Below are 19,016 nucleotides of genomic sequence, written 5' to 3'. Positions count from 1 at the left end.
CCAGCCCCGCTGCTGCAGGGCACCCTGCTAGGAGACCACCCCCCTCGCAGGAGTTTATTAATCCCAAAATCAATTGCTGTGAATTGTCTTCTGAGTGTTAATTAAAGATGCGTGAGTGTTAGCTGAGCACAGTGTGTCTCCCAAATGGCACAAGAGGTAAGTGGGAGAGAAATACTCAGGGTGAAAGGGGCATAAGAGGCATAAGAGGGGCTGAGGGCAGCGTTGTCCCCTTCTCCCTTGGGTGGGGCTTCACTCTTGCCTGGCTTGTTTTTGGCCAGCCCTGAAATGAAGCATTCACTTGGCAATTTCCCACCCATCTTAAGACATTCGATTTAAAACTCAAGATGATTTACAAGCAGGAACAGACTTGTATGAGCCAAAGAGAAATTTTTAAAAAGGCAATTCTTGTATGACTGTAAAGGAAGTGGATACAGTGCCTCACACGTGAAATGCAACCTCGCCAAGAAATGCCTTGGTGAAGGCCTCTGTCGCCAAAGCAGCCCTTGCCAGGCCTGGAAGGCCCATTAAGGACACACTCCTCTTGAAAAAGAAGGGGCACCAGCCATGGACTGCGTGGGCAGGCCGGAGGGAGCCAAGACAGGAGGAAGGCTGCCGCCTCCCCCACCCCTTGCTGGGTGGGATGACGCAGCACTTCGTCTCTCCAGAAGCAGCAGCCAGAAAGAACAACGGCACCTCAGCTTGCCTGGCACCATTTTGAATTTTCGAGTGCCTAGGGAACCACAGGGCCGCGATGCAATGCCAGCGCTGCCTCGAATGTCCAGATCTGCCAGCGCAGACAGAGCCAGAGCAAGGGAAACCACCACTTCGAGGGCTCACAGGAGATGCAGAGCAGCTTGGGGGGGGGGGGGCTGGCCAATGGACACGAACGCAAGGAACTGGACCTGGAACGAAACTTCTATGGGCTTGCACAGCTGCCAGCAGCCCGCTCCCCATTAGGCAGATGCGAACCATTGCTGCAATGAAAGGTGAGGAAGGAGCTCCTTATGAACAGTTCTCAGAAGCTCTGCAAAGCCACAGGCCCAGCTGTAGAGCAGCTGGTGGGCTTACTGGGAAGGGAACCTCGGCCCCAAAGACACCTTGGGAGCCAAGCGCATCGGGACCCACACAACCACCAGCCAGGAGGGTGAACAGGCGACGCGCAGCGCCAGCTGGGTCTCACTGGGAAGCTCTGCATCAACCCCACCGAGCACAACAAAAGGCCGCCTCACGTGCCAAGAGGTTTCGGGCAGGTGCAGAAGAAAGCTCCTTGGCACTGTTTGCCACACTCAGATCAGCTCTGGTGACCCGGCTCTCAGAAAGGCACCAGAGTGGGTCATGAAACAAGCAGAGAACTGGAGGATCTCGCCTACCATACAGAGAAAACCAGCTTTTTGCTGACAAGAAGTGAATTAAGGCACGGCTCCAACCAGACACTGCTGCCCCCCATAGTCCAAACTGGGCGTAGCAGGGACCTTCAAGTCACAAAACTGCCAATTTGTTGGGCTCCAACCCCCTCACAGAGCCAGGATGTGGTGAGCTTACTACATGGGGTCCAAGATCCGTTAGCACAAAAGGGGATACCTCCCCCCACTACACACACACACACACACACACACACAGAGCGGGAAATGCAAGAAGCAAGTGTATGAAGCCATTTTGGGGGACAGAGAAAACCATCAGGTCTCCTGTTGCGGCTGTGGAGGGTGGGGCCCCCCACCAGGGCAGCAGCCACCAGCTAGCTCTGCCTCTGTCACCAAGACGGGTCTTCTGGGAACCAAGGCCAGACCAGGCCAGGCCAGGCCCTCTCCCGGCAGGTGGCTTGGGATTTCTTCATCCCACACGGAGGGCTTATGGCCTCGGGCCACTCAGCATCTCCTTGGGCAGCCCGAGAGATGGGCAAACAGCCAAGACTCGTCACCCTTCGGAGGTGGCCTGATGCCACTTCTGGTGACGCAGGATCTCCGTGGGCGTCAGAAGAAGCGTCTGCTGGCAGATGGGGCAACAGTGAGGCCGCTGCAGCCCAGAGGCCCCAGAAGGGCCCAGAAGCACATCTTCGGAAGGACCTGCGGGAGCAAGGAAAGCCAGGCGAAGTCAGTGGAAAGGGTGGAGTCTCGGGGCCTGCAGCACCGCACCTCCCCGGCAAAATCCTGGTGGCCCACCCCGAAAAGGGGATCGGGCCTTCACCCCTCCTGAGAGAGGGAGGGAAGGAGGGAGAGACGCGCTGCCGATTCTCCTCCCCTCCCTTAACTAGACCCTCTTCCAGAGTTCACCGCTTGACCAGGCCGATCCCCCTGGTGAGTGAGGGGGGCTGACTCACCAGCCAGGTCAGGCTCCACCTCCGCATCTGGAGACTGGCAGGTGTCTTCATGGGCCACACGCTCCAGAGGAGTGAAGGGCATGTGCAGACCGCAACGTGGACATGTCCAGAAGCTGCGCAGACATTCACCATACAGATCCCCCTCGCCCTATGGGGAACAAATAAGTCAAGAACAAAGGGGCCAGGAACATCAGGGCCAGACCACCCCCTGCCCAGGAAAGCAGGCGGCCACCCCTCCCTGCCCCATACTTACAGCCAGGCAATGGAGTGTTAGGAAGCCACCGACCTTGTAGCCCCCCTTGACCTCATCAGGCACCACCTCCATCCCCTGGAACAGGCAGGGCAGCCCCTCCGGCACCCTCCGGGGGCCCAGGTACAGGTGCTGTTGCTCTAGGGGTGTCAGCCGCCGCAGGCCATACTGCACCTGGCGAGACATGAAGCCACAGGGAATGAGATCCCTGCTGGCTGGCTGGCTGGCTGGCTGGCTGGCCGGCCTGCCAACCGGCCCCTCCCCAGCCACCTGAGCCAACCAGCACACCTCCTCCTGTAGGAAGGCCAGCAGCTCCCGTGTGAGCCGGCCCACGTGCTGGGAGCTGGGCCTGCTCTCCTCCCTTCCCTCTTCCTGGCTGTGGCTCTTCCGGCAGCCCAGCTGTCGCTCCAGGATCTCCTCCCAGGAGGCACGGAGCCGCAGGGCAGTGGCGAGCAACTTCAGAGCAGCCTCTACTGCAGGGACTTTCAGCTCCAGCCACGAATCGGCCACGATGCACGTGCAGTCTGCATTGGTGTCCAGGGACTGGGCCAAGAGTAGGAGGGCCTGGAGGGGAGAGAAAGCAGCTGGCAGCTGGGAACCCAAGCCCCAGGGGCCCTCAGCCCAAAGGAGCCCCAGGCGTCTCACCTGCAAGGCAGGCAGGCGCAGGTTGTTGACCAGGTAGGGCTTGTTGGTCTCCAGCAGCGAGACGAAGGCCAGAATCTGGTGGTTGCTGCTCAGGCCGCCCTCTGAGTCTGCCAAGCAAGCAGAGAGGCCACTCCCTGTACATTTATCCCGCTCTGCCTCCAAAGAGCTCAGGCACAGAATTTCCCCTTCTCCCTGTTACCTTCCCAACAACCCCACGGGGAAGTTCAGGCTGGCCCAAGGTTACCTAGTGAAGCTTCACGGCAGGCGGGGGCAGGGGGGATGGGAGCGCAGGCTTCCCTGGGCCTCGCCTGATACTCTCCGAACTCTCCCAGCCCCCAAACAGCTGCCCGGCACCCTCCACAGCCCTGCAGCCTAGGTCTGTTCCCTGTTACACACGGCCCCAGCATCCCAACGGCCCAAAGAGGTCTCTATCAGGGCCCACCCGCCCTGTACCTCTGTGGCCTCCGTGCTCAGCCCCCCGATCTTGTGCCAGCAGCTCAGGTGAGTTGGCAAACACGCTCGTGGGATGCAGAAGGACGCCTGTCTTCTCCTTGGTGTGGAAGATCTGTGGGGCAAGAAGCAGGCGAGATGCTCGTGAGAGCCCAGAGCAGAATTGCCAGAGCCCAGCCTCTGCCCAGGACAACGAGGACTGACTCCCACTGCGCCAGAGCCCTTGCTCCCACCCAGCCCACTCCCCACAGGAGGCTGGCACAATTCCCCGTGGCTCCTCTGGTTGTTGCTCCCAGCCCACATCAGCACCTGAGGCCAGGAACTGCCTCCAAAGCTAGGGAGGGTTAGGGTCCTACTCGCCTGGTCCGAGTCTTTGCGGGTGCTGTTGAAGGGGTCTGGGACCGCTAACTGTGGGTACAGGCCACGGCCCACCACAAGCTGCAGTAGAGCAAGCTGGGCGCGCGACAGCCCCTGAGCCACGGAGGCCGCTGCCTGCAGCTCCAGCACATCATGACGCAGCTGGAACTTCACATCCTATGTGGAGAGAAGGGGAAGGGTCAGGAGCCACTCTGCTGCAGGGGATCAAGGACAGCAGCGATGGGCAGCCAGCACCTCCCCCCCCCCACCAACCCTAAGGCCAACGCAGGCCTGCCTGCCTTCCAGGCACACAGCACAACCAGGGTGCAGGGGAAGAGGCAACACCGCCACGCCCATCCTTCCCCCGACCCCTACCTGGATGTCAAGGCCACGCTCCACGTCCCCTTCGCCTCCCGAGGAGGAGCCAGCCTGCTCATTCTGCAGGCGAAGCATCTTGCGCCGCCGCCCTGCTCCTGCCTCGTGCTCCCGCTTGAGTCTGTGCAGCTCCCGGCGCTCTCGGTGCCGCCTCTGCCGCGTATAGGAGTCACTGGGCCGGGCAGCAGGTTCCAGCAGATGGTGGTCCCGGAGCAGCTCCTGGGCAAGAAACAGGCCAAGGACGGCACAGCCCCATTGCCTGCTGCCCCCTTCCCATCCAGCTTCCATACCTCCCTCGCCAGGAAAGGTCAGCGGGCCACAAATGCCAGCTTCAAGCATTGGTACAGCTACGAATCCCTCCACGGCACTGCGAGACTCTGCCCTTCGCCTGTTCCCACCCACCTCCCTCTCACCCCGCAGGACCCACTTGGAACTGGCGCCGCAAGTTGGCTGCCTCATACAGCCGGTGCTCCTCCAGGCCCCGACGACGGCACCACCGCCGAGATCCTCCACGATTCTCAGACTTCACCTACCAGAAGAGAAACCCATACCCACAGGACACAGGTGGGTGGAGAGCCCAGCTGGGCTAGAGGCCCTTTGTCTCACACCGGATCAGCCACCAGCCAATAAGCAGGAGCGGGGTGGGTGGGTAATGAGGCATGATCCTGCTTTGTTTGGGACTCCCCCCCCCCCTCTGTCACAGCTCTACTGGATGCGTTTCCTCACCTGTCATCACTTTCCCAGGAACAGGACCAAGTCGCGGTCAAGGCTTTGCCCACCAAAAAGGATGAGGACGAGCAACAGAAGAAAAAAGGCTGGGGTGGGGGTGGGGGGGCAGGGGAGCAGAACGTGAAGCCATCTGAGTATTACCCAATCCATCCAAGGCGCCCCGGCATGATGAACAGCCCAGGGAGGGAGAGCCGAAGCCGAGAGGCCGGCAGAAGAGGGGAAATGAAGGCAAAGCACAGGAAGAGCAGCCGAGGAGATGTAGGAGACGGGCCGCACCCTGGCCACACTCACCTCAACCCAGGCATCAAAGACGTTCAGCAATGTCAGGGGGTCCCCAAAGGGGCTCTCCAGGGGCCGCTGTGCAGTAGCCCAGTCAGGATCGCACCGTCCACTGCTGCTGCGCAAGAACGGGGAGGGCACGCTCAGGACAGCTGCCGTGGTCAGGGTGGGGGCGGCCAACCCAAAGAGGGTGCCCAACACCAGCATCTTCCCTGTGGGAGGCAGGCTGCATCAGCCTGGGAAATGCCCCCCAGGGCCTTTCAGCCCAGACCACCCAGGGCCCATCCCTGCAAGGAGCAGAGGGCCAAGTCCTGCTCCACCTAAGAACGCTGACTGGCCCCAAAGCTACTTGGCACATCCCCGGAGTCACAGGGGCCAGGCACAGCTCCTCCACCAGAAAGGCAACCCCGAGCCCCACCCGAGCCAGGCACACTGTGATGGCAGGGGTGGGCCCCAAGCCGAGTCCAGGGCTGAGCCCTCCCGCCAGCACGCTGCCCCGCTGCTTACCAACCACCAGCTCCACCGGCAGCTCGGCCAGTAGGCTCCCAAGGGGGGTGAGATTCTCCTCTGCATCCAGCGCTCCTTGGTGCTTCAGGTAGCCCATGGCAGTCTCCAGGCTGGCCGCAGGGGGAGGCTCCAGGAAAGGGAAGGCTCGGGGGTCCCCCAGGCCCATGCTCTTCATCTACGAGGAGGAAAGGGGGCAGGTTCCTCCATCAGCCCCTCAGACCCACCCATGTACAGCAGCAACAGCTCCTGAGGGAGGGGAGACCGGGCAGGGCTTTGCAGGGGCAGGGGTCTCTCTGCACTGCAGGCACTGCCCGTCTTCTCACACGCGCTTTGCAGGCCCACCCTTCCCCTCCTTTCCCCCAAATGAGGATCACGTCATGGAAAGGGAAAGACAATGCCCCAGAAGCAGCTGGAAAAGGGTAGCAAAGACGTGCGAACAAATTTGTGTCCAAGCCTGAGCCAGCCTGCCCTGAGGTTTCCGTACTCTCTTGCTCTGGAGGGGACAGTCAACTAAGGTACCCCTTGGGCCACCCTGACCCCGAGAGGTTTCCCTTAGTCCTGCAGCAACCACCAGAGATACCAGGGAACAAGCCACAGGCCTTGTGCGTGCCAAGCTCACCCGCCAGCCCCTCCAGGCTCAGTTACAACAGGGCCGTTTCCAGATGGCTTACCTTCACCCGGGATGTCGCGCCTCATTGCGGGGAAAATGCGAAATATCGCGTTTCCTCGTGCGAGTTTTGCACGACGTCACGCAAAACTCGCGCGAGGAAACGCGATATTTCGCATTTTCCCCGCAACGAGGTGCGACGTCCCGGGTGAAGGTAAGCCATCTGGAAACGGCCCAGGAAAGGGTGCGTAGCCTGAGTAGTCTTCCAGGCATGGCTGTATAGCTGCATTCTTCACTCTTCCCCAGGGGTAATCACGCTGAAATTGGCCAACAGAAGTTTCAGCCGGCCGCAACAGGAGTTGTGAACACCACCATGGCTGAAGCCTGGCCTCTGCCCCCAGACAGGGAGCCAGGGGGCTTTCATTATCCCAGCCGCGGGCCCTACCTGAAGAACTAGAGCATCGAGTGCCACTCGCTGGATCTCTGGCACTGGGTAGGGCACAAAGGCATCATAGTCCGACTCAGCATATAGCCGGTAGCAGACCCCTGGACCCGTCCGACCGGCACGCCCCTTGCGCTGCTCCGCACTGGCTTGGCTGATCCAGAACTCTTGCAGTCGCTGCAGCTTGGCCTTGGGGTCATAGCTGAGCTCCTTCACTTTCCCTGCAAGGCAGAATCAGGAGGAGGGCAGGGCCCAGCCACCGGCCACAGTGCCCAGGGAGGGCTGGGCACTAAGGGCATGGGCTGTTCAAGCAGCGTGTATCTGGGGGGGAACCCAAGTGAAGAGAGCCCGCCCCCACTCCTCTGGGCGTGTCGCTCAGCCTCTCTTGAGCACCCATCCACTTTGAACTGCTAGCTGAACAACCGGAAGCTTGCTTTAGAGAGAAAAACTCAAGTAGAGGCAGCGGGGTCAGGGGGAGAGCCTGCTCGGGCCTCTATGGCCTGCCAGGCCACGCAGGTGAAACCCAGACATGGAGAAGAGACCCGTCCCTTACCTGAATCGACAACAAATCGGACACCATCAATGGTAACTGACGTCTCTGCTATGTTGGTGGAGACGATGCACTTCCGGACCCCTGGGGGGGGCATATCAAATACCTGGAGGGGGTAGAGGGAGGCAGCAACAGAATCTGTTGCCACTGGGCTTGCTGACCCACACCGTCACACCAAATGCCTCAGGCCTAAACATTCCTGGGCTGTTCTGATTAACTACCTCCCTTGGCGTTTTTCTCTGAAATCTGTCTCAGGTCAAAACTGCTTTGAAAGCCCCTCTTCGGGCCTTCCCTTTCCCAGAAAAGGGGAACAAAGGCTCGACTGTAAGGGAAGCCATATCTACAAAGCACACCCCCCCCCCGGGTTTCAAACAAAGGCTGCATCATAATTTAGATCACTGCTGAGCACTTCCCCCCCCCCCAGTGTTGAGGGACAAGAATGAGCCCTGCAAAAAGGTCTGGGAATTTCCATGTCACTTTGCAAACGAAGATCTCAAGACAGCCTATACACAGAAATCTCACAACATTTTAAAGTTATCAATTTGAATCTAAAAAAATGAAACCACAACAAAATGGAAAAGCCTGCACTGATAAAAATGAAAAAGGCAGAGAACCCCATACTGCCATTACCCTACTCTTAAAAGCTCTCCATGCAGGCACCAGCTAATGCCCTCAAGAATGGCAGAACCCCCCAGGGGGCCTCTACCAAGCAGGCCCCTCCCTCTGAAGGCAGGCACTCCAGAGCAGGATCTCTGCTATCGGCCTGGAAGCAGAAACAGGTTCATTGGCGATCCTTGGACGCACGTGGCCAGTGCTCTGCGTCCCAAAGTGTGCCTGGAAGCAGAGTCCCAGAGGTCCTCCAGGCAGGCCGCTCCAGCAAGGGTGCGAGCCACCCCGCCCCAAACCAACAGGTTTGCAGCAAGCAAGATGTCTTTCCAGCAAAGACATCTGGGCACGGCTCACTGGGCAAGGCGCTTCCTAGGCAGGAGGGCCACCACGGGCACACCCGCCTGACCCAGGGAAAGGGCTTGGCAATATGGAAGCGACTTGGGTCTCCAAAGGAAAGGCCGGATTTCATCTTTAAGCCCATCCAGACCAGGCTGAATGCTTCTGCCCCACACATACGCCATAAATGGAGTCCTCTGCAACATCACCCCCCTCCCATTCCCTCCCATTGCATATACCAGGAAGAGGCTTGCTGGCCCCTTCTGCCCCCCGCCCCCCGATTCTGCTCAGACCTGGCAACTGCTTGCCAAGAGAGGCCCTGATCAGCCCCTGGACTCAGGCTTGCCTGCCCAGCCCTGCATCCTGCCCTGCATTCGCGCTCTCTCACCTTGTCTTGCTCAGCCACGGAAAGAGTGCTGTGCAGAGGAAGGACCACCCAGCGCTGCGTGTGAGTAGCATAGGCCTGCGCCGCCTCCACCACGGCTCCAATCTCCCCCGCTCCACTGAGGAAGATGAGCAGGTCGCCTCTTTCCTCCGGAGGGTACTTGTGATCGATGGCCTGCAGGACACGCAGGTAGGGCCGGGGGTCCAGCCGTTCCTTACGCCCCCTGGCCCCCTCTTCTGGGGGGGTGGGTTCATACAGGACCTGGTAGGGGGAAGAGGGAAGGCAGCCCATGAAGTTCTGCTCAGCCTAATTGGGTTGTCTTGGCCTTCCCTTTAAAGCCAACTTGCTAGTCTTCACTGTCACAGAAATGCAACTGGAAAATACAGTGGCTGTTTTTGCTAAAATCTTACACCAGGAAGAGAGGGAGAACAGGCGTCGACAAAGGGCAACAATTCCACCCCCCCATGCTCCCCACCAAATCAGCCTCCACCTCCACAGCCTGCCCAAGCCCCTGTAAGTTAAAAAAAAAAAGAACGGACTCCTGCATGCCACCCAGGTGGCCTGGCCCATCCTCTGCCGCCAGCCCCTTCATGCCTCAGGCAAAGTTCTCAACGTTCCTTCAAAACCAACACCCGGATCACAGAACTGATGCCCAGAATGTCCAGGAAACAGCTTCACAGCATCAGATTATGGAGATAACAGAACCACTAGCCTCAAAAAGGAAAACCAAGTCCCAGGACGAGGAAATGATGAAGCCAGGAGGGGGGAACTGGGGGAGTACTGATGTTTTATTTATTTCTCTCTGGAAACACTGGAATTCTGGTAAAATCTGAAATGAATGCAATACTTACTTTCCTAGGAAACTTAAACTTCATTTACTGATTTATCAAAAGAAAATAAATCATTTATAACTTAGTTAGCATATAAAATTGCACTACTTGGCATATTTGTGGAATATTTAAGCTACACTCCACAGGCCTTTGTAGGTTTTAACCTACAAAACCTTTAGCGGACTGCAACCAGCGTATCTATGGGACTGCCTCTCACCATATATGCCCCAGAGGATGCTTCGATCAGCTGGTGGTCCCTGGCCCCAGGGAGGCTCGCCTGGCCTCGACTAGAGTCAGGGCCTTCTCGGTCCTGGCACCAGCCTGGCGGAACTTTCTGTCTGCAGAAACCTGAGCCCAACAAGATATACTATCTTTTCGGTGAGCCTGTCGGACGGAGATGTTCCACCAGGCATATGGTTGAGGCTGGGTTATGGGTGAGCCTTCCTGCCAATCTCCTGTTTTGGGGGGCGGGGGAGGTGTAACCATCAGCGAGGCCGCCACTTGCTCTCTCCACCTCCGACCCATAGAACTGTTATTGGGGCTGGGTAAATTGGGACTGTCATCTGGGAGTTTTATGATTGAACTACATGTTATTTATGATTTTAATGTAAATTTTAATGTACTTTTTAGTATAAGGTTATCTGCTCCGAGCCCATTTACGGGGACAGCGGGCTAAAATCCAAATAAATAAAAAAAAATCAAATCAAATATATATCACTATCAGCTTAGTTCTCTACAAAGACATTGCAAATACTCCCAATATTTGAGAAAGAATTGAAAAGTGTTGCAACCCTTACTGCTTGAGCACATGTATCTCAATTTTGCCATCTGAAAGACTGCAAAATACAAAAGTTAAAGACAGAAAATAAATTCTGTAGTAAACTAAAAGGATGTGTAGAATTTGCACGGAAATTCCCATCTAGTCACAATAGGTAGCATTACCTTATCAGGATACCAAATTAATCTTAAAACATTGAAAATACAAAACTCTATAATGTATTATTTATTGCCAAAATTATTCACATTTAATAAACAGAAACCCCAAAATGTGTGGGATGTGTCTACAGTACACACAGGCATTATCATTTCAAATGCTGCAGACTGTCCTACCTAAAGGATTCCGTAGGGAAAAATCTGAGTAAAACCTCACCTTAAGAAGCATTTTATTTATTGGAAAAGGGGAAATCTTTAACGCGGGGTTCCTTTTCAGTGCCTCCCTAAACCTCCAATTTTTCCATCCAAAAGGATTTTTTAAAAAGATCGCCGGAAAGAATTGCCCCCCCTCCCCCAGCATCTTCCCGCTCTTCCCTGGGCCCTCCCATGGTTACCCCCAAAGCCCTCCGCCCGAGGAGGAGGCCACCCTGGCCCGCCCCAGAGCTGCCTTCTCACCGTGATGGGGAAGAGCCGGCCGGGGACTTGAATGACGGGCGCGCCGCCAAAATAGTCGGCAAAGAGCTGGAGGTTGATGGTGGCGGACATGAGCACCAGCTTCAGGTCAGGCCGGGCCGGCAGCAGGCGGCGCAGCAGCCCCAGCAGGAAGTCGCCGTGCAAGTGGCGCTCGTGGACCTCGTCGGCCAGCAGCACCTGGTAGTCGGCCAGCCGCGGGTCCCGCTGGGCCTGGCGCAGGAGCAGCCCTTCGGTCAGGAAGACCAGCCGGGTGGCGGCCGAGCGCCTGCTCTCGAAGCGGATCTGGTAGCCCACCTGCGGAGCCAAGCGCAGGACAGAGGCATTGCCGCGCCTGCCGCGCCGCGGGCCGGGGCACCCCCGACAGCGCCCTGCGGCTTCAGGCCGGCCGCGGGGCGGCTACGGGAGTCCGGACCGGCAGGGCGGGCGTGGGGTGGGCCCCTCTTGCAGGCAGAGCAGGGACGGGGCTGCGGGGAGGAAATCGCGGGGGGGGGGGCTGCCGGGAGACAAGAGACGCGCCGAGACCCCCCCTCCCCGCGCGCGCCCCCGGCCCGAGGCTCACCCGGCTGCCGTGTTGCTGCAGGCTCTCGTGGGCCACGCGCGTGGCCAGGGCGACGCAGGCGAGGCGGCGGGGCTGGGTGCAGGCCAGGTGGGCGTAGCCGGCCTCCAGCAGGAACTGGGGCACCTGCGTGGACTTGCCGCAGCCCGTGTCGCCGGCCACCAGCACCACCTGGCTGCGCGCCACGGCCGCCAGCAGCGCCGCCCGGAAGCGCGCCACCGGCAGGGCCGCGCGCTCCCGCTGCAGCCGCGCCAGGCGCTGGAAGGCGCGCCGCTGCTGGAAGGCCAGGAAGAGCCGCAGCGCCCGGCCGAACTCCCGCGCCCGCGCGCCGCCCCGCCCCGCCGCCACCCGCAGGTTGATGCGCCGCTGCGCCTCGCGCTCCCGCAGCCGCCCGGCCGCCCCTCCCAAGCGCCGCAGCCGCGCCGCGAAGGCCCGGAACTCGGCCCGCTCGTCGGCCCCGGCGCCCGCCGGGAAGTGGGCCTCCTCCAGGCGGGCCCACTCGGCTCGGGCGCCGCCCGCCTCCGCCGCCTCCGCCTCCGCCTCCGCCTCCGCCGCCCCCGACATGGCAGAGGCGGCGGCGAGCCGTTCCGAGGGTCCTCCGGGCGAGCGGCCGCGTCCTGCCGTGCCGAAGCCCTCCGCTGGAGGCCGAAGCCCCGCCCCGCGCCCCGCGCCCCGCCCTTCCGAGGGCGGCCCGGCGAGCGGAGCCGAGCCAGGCGGCTCTCCCGGCCCGCCCAAGCGACGCCCCTCGCCAGCGGCCGCCGCCGCTGCAGCGCCGAGACCGGCCGGGCGCCGGGCTCCCCGCGGCCCCGCCCACCTCGGGGGCTTTGTCGGCGTCTGGGCGGGCTCCCCGGCGGCTCCTGCGCGTGCCCGGGGCGGCGTGGAGGTTCCCCGGCCGGAGGAGGCGCCGGAGCCCCGCGCACAGCCGCGGCCCGCTCCCAGCGCCTCCCCTCGGTCGCGCGCGGGCCCCCGCCCCCCCCCGGCGAGGGCGCGCGGCGGGGCCCGGCCGTGCCTGCGGCCCTTGCCCGGAGGCCTGCGGCGCGCCGCCCCCTCTGGCGATGAAGCCGCGTGGTCCGTGTGCTGTTGCCGTCGCGGGTCCGGCTTGGCTTGGCCTCGACGGGGCTTCAGGCTTCCGCCGCCTGCGCCGGGCTGGTTCCGCGGCTGAGCCCGTTGGCGCGCGCTGCGCCCGGAGCGAAGGGCGGGCCGCTGGCAGAAGCTCCGTTCCTCGGCGCCCGTCAGAGCGGCCCTCGAGTCGACATGGCCGGCCGGACCTGCAGCCGCACCTCCCAGAGAGACCCGCCGCGTGCGGAGCCGGAGGGCCAGGGGCAAAGCGCGGCAGCCGGGCCGGAAGGTGCCTGCGGTGCGCGCTCGCTCCGGGCTGCCCTCTCCGTGTGAATGCAGAGCAAGCCGCGAAGGAAAGCGGCTCCAGCTTTTCACGGCCAACGAGGCCTGGCTGCGGCTGGGCGGCTCTGCGGTGCCCAGGGAAGCCAGCCAGCAAGGGCTGCAGCGCAGAGAGCCAGGCGCTGGCAAGTCGTCTCCCGGGAAGGGCCTGTAGCCCACGGAGCCTGGCAGGAGCCCAGCGACGGTTCAGGCAGCGGGCCGGCAGGCGTTCTCGCCTATTGAGTCTGAAGTGAGCGTCATGTAAGGTGCTTCTGTACCGCCCCTGCGGGCAGACCAGCGCCCCACTCGGAGCCCGGAACACGGTCCCTGTTGTTTTTGCCCCCCCATCCTGCCGGGGAGCTGGGCCGAGAGGAGGGGCTGGCCCAAGGCAGCCTGCTGCGCTCATGGCACAAGTGGGACTCGAACCAGCAGAGTGCTGACGTGCAGCCCAGCCCCTTAGCCACTATTGATTTGAGGGAGACTAATGCATGATTTCGCAATGACAGGGCCAGAAAAAGAAAGCTTTAGAGTGAATTGGTTCTCGTTCGTCCATTAGAATTTTCTAAACTCAGCGTTGAGAAGGTAATCTCTTTTTAGTGACCCAAAAGTGTTCAAACAGCGAGCCAATGCCTGGGTCTCTGGGGCCGGGTGTAGCTACTGAACATTAAACAGGAAAGGGGCATTCTTGGGACACGTAGAACGTAACCGCCGTTTCAGGATTAAAGCGAGCTTTTCCCGTGGTGCCCGAGGGTGCGCGTAGGCGAGCAGGGATTGTGGCGTGCGGGAGGCCGCCTGAGCCAGGCTGGTACTGGGCACGGGGGAATAAGGCGGCGGGGCCCCCGGACTTGGCCACGCCCAGAGCGCGGCTTTCTGCTGGAGCAGCAAACAGAAGCGCCTCGCTGGCCGAGCGACTCTCGCTAGAAGAGGAAGCGCCGGCACTGGCTGTCCTGGCCGACCCATCTGCTGGCCCGCCCCCGCAGCAGGAGCGCCTGCCGCCTCGGCCCCTGCCGGGAGAAAGACTTCGCTGTCCGCAAGGGGGCGGGCCCACGCCCCCCCCCCCGGGGCTCCCGCTGAGGCTTGGGGGCAGGGGCCTGCGTACCCATCCGCCCCCCGACCCCTCCTGTCCTGCTCCACAGGCAGCCCATGCGTGACTCCGGGCGCTTCGAGAAGAGTCGCTTTATTGCTTCCAACAGGCAGGGGAGCTCGCGGACGGGAATCCGAAGACAGGTGGGCGGCGCAGGCCCCGCGCCAGGCCGAAGCGAGCCCCCCAGCTCAGCCCAGCCCAGCCCAGCCCACCCGCGACGGGCCTGCCCGTGAGGGCTCTCTTCAGGCTCGGCGGAGGGCCGTGCCTGTCACACCCCCGTGCTGGCGCTGCGATCCTCGGTGGTGCAGGTGGCCTGCCTGGGGCCCTCAGCCAGCGCGGCCTCCTCGCTCAACAGGTTGCGCAGAACGGCCCTCAGCGAGTGCTTGGCCTTGCCGCGGAAGTCCTGGCCCGCAATGACGTAGATGATGGGGTTTATGCAGCTGTTGAGGCAGGCCAGGCCCACGATGAGCGGGTCGGCGCTGCTCACGGACTGAAAGAGGGGGCTGCCCTGGGGCTCCGAGGCCAGGATCAGGCCAGCCACGTGGTAGGGGGCCCAGCAGACGAAGAACCCCGCGATGACTGCGAGCACCACCATGAGGGTCTTCTGGGAGCGCATGAAGCGGCTGCTGCGCACCCGGCAGAGCAGCAGCCCATAGCAGACACTGATGACCGCAAGGGGGACGAGGAAGGCAAAAACAAAGCGCATGACGGCCACCGAGACCTCAGCGGTGCGGGAGTCCTTCACCAAGAGCGAGTAGTCGACTCTGCAAGTCGTCTTGCCCGAAGACTGGTCGTGTTTGACTGTCCTGATGATGAAGGAGGGCAGGGTGAGCAGCGCGGCTAATGCCCAGGCCGCGCCACACAGGGCCAGGGCCAGGAGCCTCGAACGGTGGTTCTGGCACCACACCGGCTTGACCACCAGGGCACAGCGGTCCATGCTGATGACGGTCAGCAGCAGGATGCTGGCAAACATGTTCAAGATGGTGAGGGAGGGGAAGAACTTGCAAGCAAAGTCTCCCAGGCTCCAGTGGTAATCCCCGGCCAGCAGCACAATCAGGAAGGGCAAGGCCAGGCAGCAGAGAAGGTCAGCCACGGCCAGGTTGAGGAACCACACGGTGTTCACCGTGGGCCGCATCTGGAAGCCCATCACGAAGAGGACTGCCCCGTTGCCCAGCGCCCCCAAGAGGGAAACCAGGCCGTAGAGCACCAGGGCCGCCCAGGTGACTGGGCTCAAGCGCTGCACGCCTTCCATCTCCGGAGCTGTGAACGTCGGGTAATCGTAGGCTTCGGTCCCGGGACTGGCCCCCGTCTCCATCTCCGAGCAGCGCGCAGTTCTGAAAAGACCCGCAGAGGGCGTCAGTCGGGCGCGGCCGCCTGGATACCGCGCGCAGCGGCTCTCAAACTGCGCGGGGGGGGGGGGGGAGGCGTCGCCTCTCTCTCTTGCAAGCCCAGGAGGGAGGAGAAGAAACAAGAGGAGGGGGGAGAGGAGGCTCAGGGGGCGGGCGGGGCCAAATGGGCCTGAAATGCCGTCTGGAAAATGCTGCTGCTGCTGCTGCAAGGATACAGATTGATCTCTGCTAAACGTGAAGGAGAAAAGACGAACTCGCTGAGTCTCAGCCTGGTGCGAGGGCCCTTGTCGTATGCTGCGGGCAGCACGGAGTTATTTTGCAAGTGGGTCCCCTGCAGAAAGTTTGCCGCGGGCCTTCTCAAGGGCTGGTCTGGGGAGCCGGAGCGCTCTTCCCTCGCGCCCTCTGGCTGGGGCCTCTTCCTTCCCCATCTGCACCCAGCGACCCAGTGTGGCAGGGTAGGCCGACAGGGAGCGGGTCGCCCTGGATCGCCCAGCAAGCTGCATGCGGCCTGCAAGCGAGTCTCCGGGCCCTCATCCAACCCTCTCAGGGGCGCCGCAGGCTGTGAGCCGCTCCGGGGGGAAACAGGAGCGGGTTTGCCCAGCGCCAAGAGGCTGATCTGCGCGGCAGGGGCAGCCCCGGGGGGAGTCCTGCGGGGGCGGGGGGAGATTCCGGGCCAGCCGCTATGCACACACACCAGGGGCGCGCCAGTCCTGCCTCGGGCGGAGCAGGGCCGGAAGAGGGCTCGGGTCCCCTGGATGGCCAGGCGGGATCCCGGCCAGCGGGACTTTGCTGCGCAGCAGCCCCTCGCCTTCCAGAAGGGGTTCCTCTCTGGTTTCTGCTGACCGCGCCCCACTCTAGGCGGGTGTCCTCCCGAATCGAGAAGTGCCCGCCAGGAGCGACTCTTGCCCAAGCGCCTCCGACTCCCTCTCCTTCCTCTTTTGGAGACTGCCGCTGGCGTGGAACCCACTTGGCACCCCGTCCTCCCCAAGCAACCCGGGGCGCTGCCCGGGAGGATCCCGGCTCCTCCAGCCTGTTGCTCCGTCCGTCCGTGCTGGGGCTGACACGGGCTTCAGCCCAAAGCTCCCAAGGCCAGGCCGGGCCGGGCCGGGCCGCCCCCCCCCAGTTGTGGCAGAGGATTCCTGTCCGGGACATTCCCCCCCCCCCAATGCCCGCCACCTCAAAAGCTACTTGGGGGACAAACCAGGCCACGACTCCTGCCCCCCCCCGAGTCCCAGCAGGCACTTAAGCCCTGCGAGCAAAGCCGAAAAGGCCGGCAGTGCCTCGCCAGACCCATGCCAGACTCGCTGCTATCCTGCGCCGACCCTCTTCCAGCGCTCTTCCCTCTGGCGCGCCCCCAGCACTCACCTCGCGGCGCAAGGCGGCTGCCTCCTCCTGGGGTTGTGCTGGGACCGACGGTCGGGGGGGTGCTTTATACCGCCGGGAAGAGGAAGCTCCCCGGCCTTCAACGCCTGCCCGCCCGCCCGCCCTCAGGCGGCCATCCGTCGGGGAGGGGGGGCTCGGCCCGATTCGGTGCAAGGCGCTGGTGCTTTCCGCGGGGTGGGGCTAAGGCCTGCCCGGACTGCGCCGGGTTCGGGAACCAAGCCAGCGACCGAGTCCCCCGCCTGAGCTGGAAGCGCCAGGTTGCGTCACATCACTACATCTGTCCGGAATCCGTTGCCGGTTGGGTGAGGGAAGGAAGAGCCGCTTCCAGAGAGCGTTGAACTGTCCAGCTGCAACGCGTCTTTTCCAGGGCCGGGCAGCATCAAAAAACCCTCAAAAAAGGTCTGATAAGGAGTGTCAACTATTTTAAGTGAGTTGCCACCAATGCAGGCCGGAACTTCTTTCCGAGTTTGGAATCTATTTGTTATTGAAATAAACCCTTAAGCAAGATGTTAACATATAAATGCAGATTAATTTAATGCAATTACTGATGAACATATGTATGAGTTAGGAATTAGATCTCTTCAGATTTCTCAAGGTAACAAATGATTTTCATATCAGCTGATACTTAACAGCGTCCAGATCTGATGAGGCCTGCCAGGGTGTCTATAGCAGGACAATCCCTTGTCTAGGCATTAACATGTGCTATCTATGGACAAAACTCCATACGCTTTCTTTCACATGTGACAGTATCATAAAAACATGAGTGGTCCTAAATCTGGCTGATTCTTCCATGTTTTACTAAAGCTAATGCTGGACACTTGTGCTGACTAGTGTCTTAGAAAGCTTCTAGAAAGCCTGGTTAACATACTGCAGTTTCTTTCTATGTCCTATTATTCCTTCCCTTCAATGTACCTTTGCCTGTGTATAGTTAGACGTTTAAATACATGAGTTTTGGAACTGATGAGGGAGGAACGCTCTTCTGTTCCCCAACTGCTTGCGCCCACTAGCAGAGGAGGGGGGGTTAGGAGGCTGTCCCGTCTAACCAGGACCCCCTACAGGGACAGTGGTGGCAGCGAATACCCAGAGACAGGGAAGGGAGACCTGCTAGTAAGTGGCATTCAAGTTCACACACAGTTGACCCAAAACCTTGTAAGGTGAGCGTGAATGAGCGGAATCGAGTCTCTCTTCAGAGCCGGGTGCGAAGAATGCGGCTTCTGCAAGAAGCGCGTTTGTTCCAGCCCAGGCAGCTCTGCAGAAACCTCCGCCAGCCCGTCCCGAGGCGCTTAGAAGACGCCCGGCACGCAGCCCCCTCCCCGGACAGAGGCAGCGCTCGGAAGACGCGTCTCCGGGAGCCGTCCCCCGTCCCCCTTCGCCTGTCCCCGGCAGTTCTCCTCCAGTGTCGCAATTGCCGCCCGGCACCTTTCCTGCCGAAGCATTTCGCAACTGAGCGCCGCGGCACGCTCGCCCCTCCGACGGCCCCTCCCCAGAGCCGCCTCAGGCGGCGGCAGCAGGTCGCGGGCCTGCGGGAGGAGCCCCCTCCCAGAGGCGGCCGGCGCCGGTATGCGGCCCGCATTGACCCGTGGCCCTCGGGAGGCTCCGCCGAAGAGGGCCCCGGCTGGCGGCGAGCGGGCGGGCTGGCCGGACTCTGCTGTTGTGAACCGCTCGACGGTGGGAAGCGCCCAGGAGGAATGCAAAGGCAGCTGCTGGGCCGCCGGACCCCCAGCGCCCGCCTTCCTCTGCGCCCCCCACGAAGGCAGCCCCTCGGCCTCCCGCTGCCCCGGCAGAGCCGAGCCCCACTTGCAGCAACCGCTCGCCCTCGACGGCTGAGGGCCGGCAGTCTGGGCCCCAAGGCCGCAGCGCCGGTTTCTTAAAGGCCGGGGAGGGTGCGCAGCTGGGGCGGGCGGCGCCTGGCAGGAGGACCATGCCCCGGAGCCCGCCGGCGTCCTCAGTCCCGCAACGGCCCTCCCTGAGGTGCCTGGCGAGGCTCCCCGCCCGCCGACGCCTCTGCAGGCGGGCGCGGCCGTGCGCTGGGGTCGCCGTCGGGCCGCGGCGCCTCTTGGGGGGCTCCGGCAAGCAGAAGAGGCTGTCTTGGAGGGCCAGCAGCGGGGCGGGCAGCGGCGCGCAGGTGAAGTCGGCGCGCCCCTCCCGGCCGCTCTCCCACCGCCTCTGGGGGCGGCAGAGGAGCAGGCGGC

At 61.8% G+C, this 19,016-nt stretch overlaps 2 protein-coding genes across 2 annotated transcripts; both read right to left on the bottom strand.

Moving 5' to 3' along the window:
• Positions 1–383: 383 nt before the first annotated feature.
• DHX34 (DExH-box helicase 34) lies at positions 384–13,356 on the bottom strand. The gene is made up of 17 exons (XM_054998978.1): positions 13,287–13,356; positions 11,635–13,193; positions 11,058–11,369; positions 8,842–9,099; positions 7,512–7,614; positions 6,962–7,179; positions 5,910–6,084; positions 5,415–5,614; positions 4,822–4,923; positions 4,395–4,613; positions 4,023–4,196; positions 3,666–3,777; positions 3,213–3,319; positions 2,856–3,131; positions 2,571–2,741; positions 2,318–2,465; positions 384–2,063 (listed from the first exon to the last, which is right to left on the bottom strand). The coding sequence occupies exons 1-17, from the start codon at positions 13,354–13,356 to the stop codon at positions 1,915–1,917; spliced, it is 4,353 nt and encodes a 1,450-aa protein (XP_054854953.1). The 3' UTR covers positions 384–1,914.
• Positions 13,357–14,175: 819 nt separating this feature from the next.
• C5AR1 (complement C5a receptor 1) lies at positions 14,176–16,852 on the bottom strand. The gene is made up of 2 exons (XM_054999086.1): positions 16,807–16,852; positions 14,176–15,426 (listed from the first exon to the last, which is right to left on the bottom strand). The coding sequence occupies exon 2, from the start codon at positions 15,405–15,407 to the stop codon at positions 14,361–14,363; it is 1,047 nt and encodes a 348-aa protein (XP_054855061.1). The 5' UTR covers positions 15,408–15,426; positions 16,807–16,852; the 3' UTR covers positions 14,176–14,360.
• Between the last annotated feature and the right edge of the window lie 2,164 nt (positions 16,853–19,016).

This window comes from Eublepharis macularius, chromosome 15, assembly GCF_028583425.1.
Source record: "Eublepharis macularius isolate TG4126 chromosome 15, MPM_Emac_v1.0, whole genome shotgun sequence".
NCBI classification, from domain to species: Eukaryota; Metazoa; Chordata; class Lepidosauria; order Squamata; family Eublepharidae; genus Eublepharis; species Eublepharis macularius.
This window is presented reverse-complemented; position numbering and strand designations above follow the sequence as displayed.

Coding starts and splice junctions, on each gene's coding strand:
- C5AR1 (XM_054999086.1), bottom strand. CDS start 15,407: ATGGAGACGGGGGCCAGTCCCGGGACCGAAGCCTACGATTACCCGACG.
- DHX34 (XM_054998978.1), bottom strand. CDS start 13,356: ATGGGGGGGCAAAAACAACAGGGACCGTGTTCCGGGCTCCGAGTGGGG. Junction 11,370..11,634: donor TGCAGCAACACGGCAGCCGG/GTGAGCCTCGGG, acceptor TTGGCTCCGCAG/GTGGGCTACCAGATCCGCTT. Junction 4,197..4,394: donor AGCGTGGCCTTGACATCCAG/GTAGGGGTCGGG, acceptor CTCTCCACATAG/GATGTGAAGTTCCAGCTGCG.